Genomic DNA, 8,938 nt, shown 5'->3' with positions numbered 1-8,938 from the left:
ATAATAATAATAATAATATTTTTTTAAAGCAGTTAATGATTCCAACAAGGAAACTCATATTATAATTACCTTAAAATATATTCTGACGGTTCTAAGAATTTAAAAGGGTGTGTGGGAATAGGAATATATGTACCAGAGTTCAAAATACACATTTCTAAAAGAATTTCAAATCAACTATCTGTTTTCACAGCAGAGATGGTGGCAGTTATACTGAGTTTACAATGGGTTGAGGAGGTCAGACCCTACAGGGTGGTGGTCTGCACGGATTCCAAAGCAGTTTTAGAAAGTATTCAGGGAGAAGGAAATAATTGGAAAGATTTAGTATTAGAAATTCAGTACAGTTTATTTAGATTATACAGGAGTGGCATTGATATTTGGTTTTGTTGGGTTCCAGCACATGAAGGAGTAAAAGGAAAGGAAAAGGCAGACTGCAGTGTGGACCAACGTAGTGGAGGTACATTTTCCCATGAGACTGGGTTGTATGTTTTTACTCTCAAAGAAAATAAAAAAATTGAAAACCACATGAAAAAGTCAAGAAGTTCTTCTTTTTTTTTTGGTCCATGTGTAATAAAGCTTCTTCTCTTTGTACAACAGCAGCTTTCATAGAGTCCCATGAATCCTTTGAATTGCTCGATATATGAAGCTATGTTCAGGATTGTCTTAATGTTTCCTCCTGGTCTCCTTCAACTTTTGATTCAGTTCTTTTTGCAGTATTCTTATAATTGTATTTATTTAATTTTTTTCATTAAACAGATTTGATTTTATACTTTTAATACAGTTCTTTACATATGTAAGGTTTGTTGTTTGAAAATACTTGAACCACCTTTTTGGAGGCACATTACTAACACAGAATCTTATATAGTATGTTAAAAATCAAAACCTGGGCTATGAAAAAAGTCTCAGTTTTTACATAAAAAAAGAGTCAATTAGGGTGTTAGGACATCTTAAGACCAAACTTAATCAAATATGGTTTTATAAGTATGGATTGAGTATACTGCATTTTGGTCAGCGTTAAATAGAGATTAGTTTAATTTTGCTTTGAATGCCTTTTTTGTTTCCATACCATTAATCTATAACCCTTTTGTCAGGACTCTAGTGCACTTGACATACTGTTCAGAATGAGGGAGAGATAACTCCATCCTAAAGTTATTAAAAAAAACTTTACCTCTATGATTCTGAATTACTAAAGCATTATAATAACCAAAAGCAATAAAGGAAAATGCTAGTTAATGGTTCAATGATGAATCGTTAAAGGCTATTAGCCCCTAATATTTAAAACAAACAATTGGGCTTAACACTTATCAATTATCAATGAAAAGAGGCAGGTAATCAGTCCGGACTGAGTTAATTTGACTTGCAAATGTTAATACCCTTAATTATGATCATGATTGGAGTTTCTAATGATCAGCCAGTAAACATAAAAGGGATGGTGTCTCTGTATATCGGCTTTTAACTTATAAAAGATAATTCAATAACATTTGGAGACAAATTGAACACTGATATGGAATAACCGAATACCACAATTAAGCTATTTTGAATTTATTGCCAATAATTTCTTATGACAGCAATAGACAGGTTACAATGTTTGGTTAATGGCACTGCTTGAACATACTACAAACTACTAGGATAAACAATAAAAGAAAACAAAGCAGTAAACTGGGTGATTTTGAGGTAGTTAGTCCTCATGGTAGCAAAATTAGTAATCCTATAAAGTAGCTTTCGATAAGTTAGTTTGGTATGCCAGAATTGATTTAGGTCTCTGTGATTATCAGCGTGCTCCACTCCCAACTCTCAAAACCTAACTTGGTGTTGGCGTGAAGGTCTTCCATCTTATATATCGGAGACAGGGCATTGCATAGCAGAACCATAGGCAAGGGTAAATGGGCAAGAAGCTTATTTTCTTGTTGGGAAATTTGACATTTTGACAGAAGTCTTAAGATAATGATTGTAACAAAGATTGTGCAAGTGCTGGGTAACATTTTCTTTTTTTATTGTATGAAATCAAAGACTGCATTTACATTTGTTAGTATACTTTATACTGTGTTACCTTAACTAAAAATAATCAGATACATCAAGCAAAGAATTTTATATCAGTTTATTCTAAGACAGGTAACCAGGTTGCGATTCGCCATGATGGTCTACCATCTTAAAAATACAGACTCCGGTAAGGGATAAAATAGTCCTAAGGGGTGGAATAACAAGTTGGATTGAACCATCCCCAAGAAAGCGAAAAAGACAAGGTTGCTTGTCACAGTAAATGCCAGCTTGTAGAGACTTCACTTTTGATGACATGGTTACATCTGCTTTGTCAGGGCAGTTGACACACAGCAGTGACGTGCTTGAGTTTAGTGTTCGTTCAGTATAAAATGGATGCTTTCAAAATTTAAATTTAAAACATTAAAGGTAATGGCAGCAATGGCACACTATTCCAGGTCGACACATAGGACTACCGCATTGTACAATGCGATTGCAATCATTGTAGAGTTTCTTAAAAGAAACATTTTGTAAAAATACTTTGATACAATACAAAAAAATATTTATACATCTTTATAATAAAAAACATCAGAGGTTAAATATGAAAACAATAAGTTATTACAAGACCACGTGCCAAAATCACTATACAGCCATTCTGAAATGAAGCAACAGAGGCCCCCTCTCAAACTGTGCAAACTTCTCGCATAAGCGACATCATCTGCTCTCTAAATATGAAAAATTGTTTAATTTTTTTGAATGCTAATGTTCATTTTTGACATTTTAAAACTTTTTTGAATTCAACCTTTGTTTTCTTCTCATACCTATTTTTAAAGGAAAGTTAAATGACCAAAAGATACACAGACCAATTTAAATGTATGTTATATGTATGAAATGAAGTCAGTAAAATTGAAATGATTAAAAAAATAATTTAACTTTCTTTAGTTTGAACTGCTGCAATCTCTCAGGGAAAAGCTGTGAAGTTCTTTCTTCAGTTCTTGGCTCTCAAGCTTTGAGTCTAAAAGAACTGGACCTGAGTAACAACGACCTGCAGGATTCGGGAGTGAAGCTTTTATCTGTTGTACTGGAGAGTCCACACTGCAAGCTAGAAATTCTCAGGTGAGGCAAGAAGCATTCTATATCCTGTTTGTTTATTTTTTATATCATTTTTCCAGTTTACTTTGTAGCCTTTATATTATTTCATAAGCTGTTATACTCAAATCAGAGCAATGGCGTAACGAAACAACAATTTTTAAGCAACATTATCTGGGTGGGCCTCATATGAAGTACAACACCCCATCAGCTTTTTCTCTGGTTTTCAAGAGTTTTGCATAAATTGTTTATTATCTAAGCTATTATTTATTAATCTAAGCTACTGGTTTCTAGATTAATCTAAATACTGAAACCATTTGAATATTTTCTTATCTCAACTTTTTATGGAAAAAAGCTGACCTTTCTGTGTGTAGATTGTCGGGATGTTTAATCACAGAAGACGGCTGTTCTTCTCTGGCCGATGCTCTGAGTTTGAGCCATTCCAACCTGAAAGAGCTGGATCTGAGCTACAACCATCTTGGAGAGCATGGACAGACGGAGTTGGTGGTTGCACTTTCTGATCCCAGGTTTAGACTAAACACTCTCAGGTATGGAGATAATTGGTGCAGAAACTATTTGATGGAGGAGAAATATAAAAAAAAAACACATCCAGTGTATAGCCGCTCTAGTCCCCTATGCCTAGGAAGGCATAGGGGACAGCAGAACTTTATCAGAAAAGGACATGCAATAAAAGTCTAAATATTGTTACTGGTAAATATTCCATATAGACGTACTTCCCCCGAACTATTTAGAGGTCAGAACACAGATTTTTTTTTTTCCAAAACTGAAAAAATAATCTTGTAAGGAGTCTTAAAGATGGACAGGCATGTTCTGAGCATGACCATAATTAATGTGATAAATTGGTTTTTTATTTGTACAAAGTTAACAAATAATTCTTCGTTTTTTATAATAATTACAGTGTATGCTTGTTTCTCCATTTACACCAACCCTCTGAGACCAATCCGTGTCTAGTTCAGACTGAGCTTGGATCAGTTAACCGTGCCAAGCTTGGCTCTTACGACCATTTACACTTCACATTAGCACAGTTCCTCGCCTCCTATCAAAGGTCCATGATGCTGCAGCTCTCAAGGCGGGAATTAGGCAAACAAAAATAGTGGCCCCCTTAACACTCAGGAACTTATGTTTATAATATTATTGAAATTTCGTTGTTTGCGAAATGTCAGTTGAAGGAGGCTTCTTTCTCGGCCTCGGCATCATCCCAGGTCCCATCATGCTCTTTTGATGAAATTTATAGTTAATAGGCTGAGATGAAGTTTGTGTTGTGAACAGATGAAGAGATCTTTAAATTGCAAAGCGGGACATGCCGGAAAACCTGTAAAATAAGTCAGCTGACTGTAAAATGGCTAATGTAAATGGGGTATAAGTTATACTTAATATTGCATTGCTTAATTAATTATAAATTTATATTGAATGAAACTGCATTAAACATAATGTAAGCAAGAGCTACAAATATTTATACACAGCCTGATCACAGGCCTACATGTTATAAAAAACATGGTTTAGTTTTTCACCCTCTCATTTATATACTATATTATTTCCCCTGCTAATTGTATTGGCAAAAGGCATTGGACACAATCTGACTCGCAGCCAGCTTGATTGTGCCCAAAACTATTCTTTCTCTGTGGAAAGTGTGGACTTAAATGTTGATCTTTCCAGTAATGCCTTTAAGGTGTATTTACATCTAATGCAAATAAGATGTAAACATGGGAGTTTACAATTTACAGTAGTAGCCATTCCAAATGTCCCCCCTTTCCTTGATGGGCCCATGGCTGGTCCCCTACAATTCATTTTTAAATAACTAAAATATTCTTTCTCTCATGAAGAAGAAGAAGAGAAGCATCATTTCCTGGTCAGACCCTGTAATTGAGTGAAAGGGTGGAGTCAGATTAAAGAAATATGCACGCCCAGGAGAAGGCCGGTGGCTGGAAGTTGGAGGGGATTTTGCTGCCATTCGGCTAACTTTTCACTGGGGAAGTCCATTTTGAATGGCTGCAACTATATATAATAAATTTTACAACGAATTGGCTAAGGACTGCTGCTGAGTGGAATTAAGCAGAGCTTGGGATTAAAGCAAAGGAAATAGAGCAAAATAAGGGCAACGGAGCCTCTTGCAAAGATGGAGGAGTTGAAAACTGGGAACTATATGTGTCACAAATACCAAAGAGGCACTAGATGTGGCTGTGATATAGGGGGAAGGAGCACAGTGGAGACAAGGTAAAAAAAAAAAAACATAATAATGTTCACAAACCAGGAACTAGTAAATACTCTTAAGAGGTTTTTAGGTGACTTAAAAAAAACAGTAAAACTTTAACCCAAAACCTAGTGTAGGGAAGGCTTGTTATGGTTGTCCTTTGGTCTGCTATTTGAGTAAGGTTCAACACACAACACAGAAACATTCTTCGTCATCGGATGATGATTCTTTGATACATTGATTCCATTTTTGGTTTTCTTTTCTTATTTATCCTTTTAAAGCAAGAGTTTTTTCGTTCTTTGAGTTAGTTTGTTTTCTCTTTTAATTCTCTGTTCAAAAGGAGAATCAGTGAAAATGGAACTGGAGATTAGTTTTCTTCTTTGGTTCTTCACTTGAGGTCCAGCTTTTGGGAATGGATGCTGCCCCATTAATGTATGTCTGAGTGTTCTGTCTCCAGAACTTATTGATGATTCCAAAGAAAGATAGTTAGCATGAAACTAAGGGATTTCTGCTGCATTGCACAGCATCCCCAGAGAATGCACTTCATTCTCAGTTAGTGTTGTTCGCTGTTTTAATACCAGTGTTGGATTAGGATTAGGCCAGTCTGTCACATTAGCTTGGACAAATGCAGTCTTAGGAAAAACATCTCTATCAAATGAAAAGATACCACTTTTCCTGAAACCAGCCTGAATATTCTCCACATTGCTACTAGAGGGAAAGCTTTGGCAATGATTTTTGGTATTCCATAGATGCTCATGGTTTTTTTCAGGATTACACAAGATGCATTCACCTGACGCAGTTTTGATATGCCTCTTCAATGAGCCGAAAACTGATAGATCAAGAGCCTCGAGATGGTGGGATGAGTCTCAACAAAGATGGAAAAAACCCTTGCTTCAAAAGGATAAAGAAAAAAATAAATCTCGACTATTACATGATTTTCTGACTTCATTTGAATCATTTATCCCATTTGTTTAGCACTTAATTTATTGTTGATGCTCTTATAGTGTTTTATAAATTAAGCTGACTTGACTTACCTAAAAATCCTGTTTTGCTTTTTCTAACTTCTGATCTGCTGTAAATAACTATTGGATTTAAATCTATCATCAAACTTTAAATCCTTCATATGCATTTTATTCCTATCGAAGCTTTACAGTTGTGGTGCTTTGTTTTGCTAAACTTTATGATGTCCATAACAAGTCAGTGATCTGTGTACTGAGCCATGTAATGTCCATGTTCGCACACTGAAAGAGATGATCTGACGCTCCTCCTCCTTTCAGGGTGGAGCCTAATGGAGTCCAGTGGATGACACCAGGTCTAAAGAAATGTAAGTTTTTTTATCATTTGACTCAACCATTTTTAAACTGACTTCACCCATTCAGGAGTAATCATCAAAGTCTTCATGAATTATTATTTACTGCAGCTGAAGTTTTTTCTCTTCGTCAGATTCCTGTCAACTCACTATCGACAGAAACACTTTGAACAGAGAGCTCATACTGTCTGACAACCGCAGGAAAGTGACCCGCATGGGGAAGAGTTTGTCTTATGCTGATCACCCAGACAGATTTGATGTTCCTCAGCTGCTGTGCAAACCTGGTCTCACTGGTCGTTGTTACTGGGAGGTTGAGGGAAAAGGAGAAGTGGATATATCTGTGAGCTACAAGGGAATCGGAAGGAAAGGATACAAGAATGATTGCTGGTTTGGGAAGAATCAACATTCCTGGAGTCTGTCCTACTCTGATACTGGTTATTCCGTCTGGCACAATGCCAAAAAAACAACCGTATCCTTCTCAACCGCTTCTTCCCATTCCACCTTCTATGTCACCAACAAGGTAGCAGTGTATTTAGACTTTCCAGCAGGTGTTCTTTCTTTTTTTAGAGTCTCATCTGACACCCTGATCCATCTGCACACCTTCAGCACCACATTCACTGAACCCCTTTATGCTGGATTTACAGTCTTTCCTAATTCATCAGTGTTCCTGTGCTGAGGTTGCAGAGAAACCATCTATCTGTTGAACACATTATTGATGGAAGCAACGGTCCTTTTGAGTTACCTGAATCACTAGAATCACTATAATAAAATGATTTGTTAGAGATAATCATTCACCAAACCCTTCTGCTAATGCATCTAGTTTTGCTTTTGCGATTAAAATGAACGTCTTGGTCACATAAGGACTCACGCTGGCAGCCAACACTGGGCTGTGTGTAACAGCGGTTACAGGTCAGGCACAGTTAAACAGTTTCCAACCAGACTATTTGGGTTGTTGACTTTTTTATCAGTTGACGTGTTTATTGTTGTGTTAAACAAGCTCACATGAAATTAATGGTGACCACATGGTACCCTATGCTGGCATGTCTTGAGCTGTTGTACATAAAGCTGAAAAAAAAAAAAAAAACTTAATTTCTCTAATGGTTCAATCCTTATGAGTACAGAAGCCGAGAGCGGTCGTACTCGACTTTTTTTTGCTTTGCCTTATTGAGTTATTTGTATTACAATCTCGTTGTCATGGTTAAACCATTAATTGTTTTCTCAAGATAGCAACATAATTATCTTGTGATCACAAGAAAACAGTAATTGATATCTTCAGATAACGAGATAATGAACCTGTATAAGTAATGAATGAGGCTGGCCAACAGCCCTGGATTCCCAGTCCATCCATGCCTGCGGTGCCGGTGGTTGTGCAGTCACTGTACCACGTGGGCACAAATAATCAGTTTTTTAGTTTCCTTTTTCGTTTGACTCATCGTCAGGTTGTGGTGAATGATTGGATTGCATAGGACGCAGTAGAAACAAACGGACAGGTTTTTATTTGTTGTTTTTATAAAAATCTTTAATCAGGACTAATTTTGGTGGTTAATACATCTTATACCTGTTACAGGGGTAACACTGGGGCTGTTCAGAAAACACCCGGTGCTAGACCCTGGAGGCATAGGTATAATTGCTTATGAAATGGAAGTGGAAGCAAATCATCAAACAAACAACATCGTCTTGTTACCTTAAAGTTAAACACAGTATTATTTACAGGATTACACATTGGCTTCCATGACTTGTAAATCATCTCCCGCTGTTGTGGTATTGAAGGATGAAATCAGTTTTAACACACACCAATCACCTCGTTATCACGAGAAAATGGCCTCGTTATCTTCAGAAAACGAGAAAATTTACTTGTTTCTCCAGAAACCCCCTTGAAGAAGTATCAGAGGGACTTCCTTATATGAGTCAAACAAGCTAAAGCAGCTGGGTTGTCTTCAGCTTGACTATTTCCTCATACAATCCCTGAAGGTTAAGGATAAACTAATTAACTGAAGAGCTATTGATTTCTAATTAGGCAAAGGATTTAATGAAATATGAACAAATGTTCAGTTTGACTGTAATTTTGTATTATGAAATGGTTTGAACACATTCCAATTGTTCTAAATTAGTTAAAAGCTAATTTGACCTCATTCCAAACTCAATTAAGACAAACTTTCATTCACAGAAATGATATTAATGCCAAACTGGGATATCGTTGCATCATTTTATTGATTATGGTTTTAAACTCATTTTCATTCCTTTTTCCTTGTGTATATATAGAATAGCTATTTGAGTTGAGTTTCATTAGTAGTCAGGAGTAAAATATGTTTGACTTGGAGTTGAATTAATATTGCTAATAAATTCTTACATTT

The 8,938-nt window shown here is 36.1% G+C and overlaps 1 protein-coding gene across 1 annotated transcript in view; it reads left to right on the top strand.

The window, feature by feature from the left end:
- Positions 1 to 7,260, top strand: part of LOC107082917 (protein NLRC3-like) — a 15,601-nt gene extending 8,341 nt beyond the window's left edge. The window contains exons 6-9 of the mRNA XM_015371814.1: positions 2,917 to 3,090; positions 3,438 to 3,611; positions 6,553 to 6,599; positions 6,719 to 7,260. Coding sequence (XP_015227300.1) covers positions 2,917 to 3,090; positions 3,438 to 3,611; positions 6,553 to 6,599; positions 6,719 to 7,260 — 937 coding nt within the window. The remainder of the gene's footprint in view (positions 1 to 2,916; positions 3,091 to 3,437; positions 3,612 to 6,552; positions 6,600 to 6,718) is intronic.
- The last annotated feature ends 1,678 nt before the right edge of the window (positions 7,261 to 8,938 follow it).

This window comes from Cyprinodon variegatus, unplaced genomic scaffold (assembly GCF_000732505.1).
Source record: "Cyprinodon variegatus isolate N-32 unplaced genomic scaffold, C_variegatus-1.0 Scaffold65, whole genome shotgun sequence".
Taxonomy (NCBI): domain Eukaryota; kingdom Metazoa; phylum Chordata; class Actinopteri; order Cyprinodontiformes; family Cyprinodontidae; genus Cyprinodon; species Cyprinodon variegatus.
Note: the sequence above shows the minus strand (reverse complement) of the source record. Positions and strands in the feature narration are given on the sequence as shown.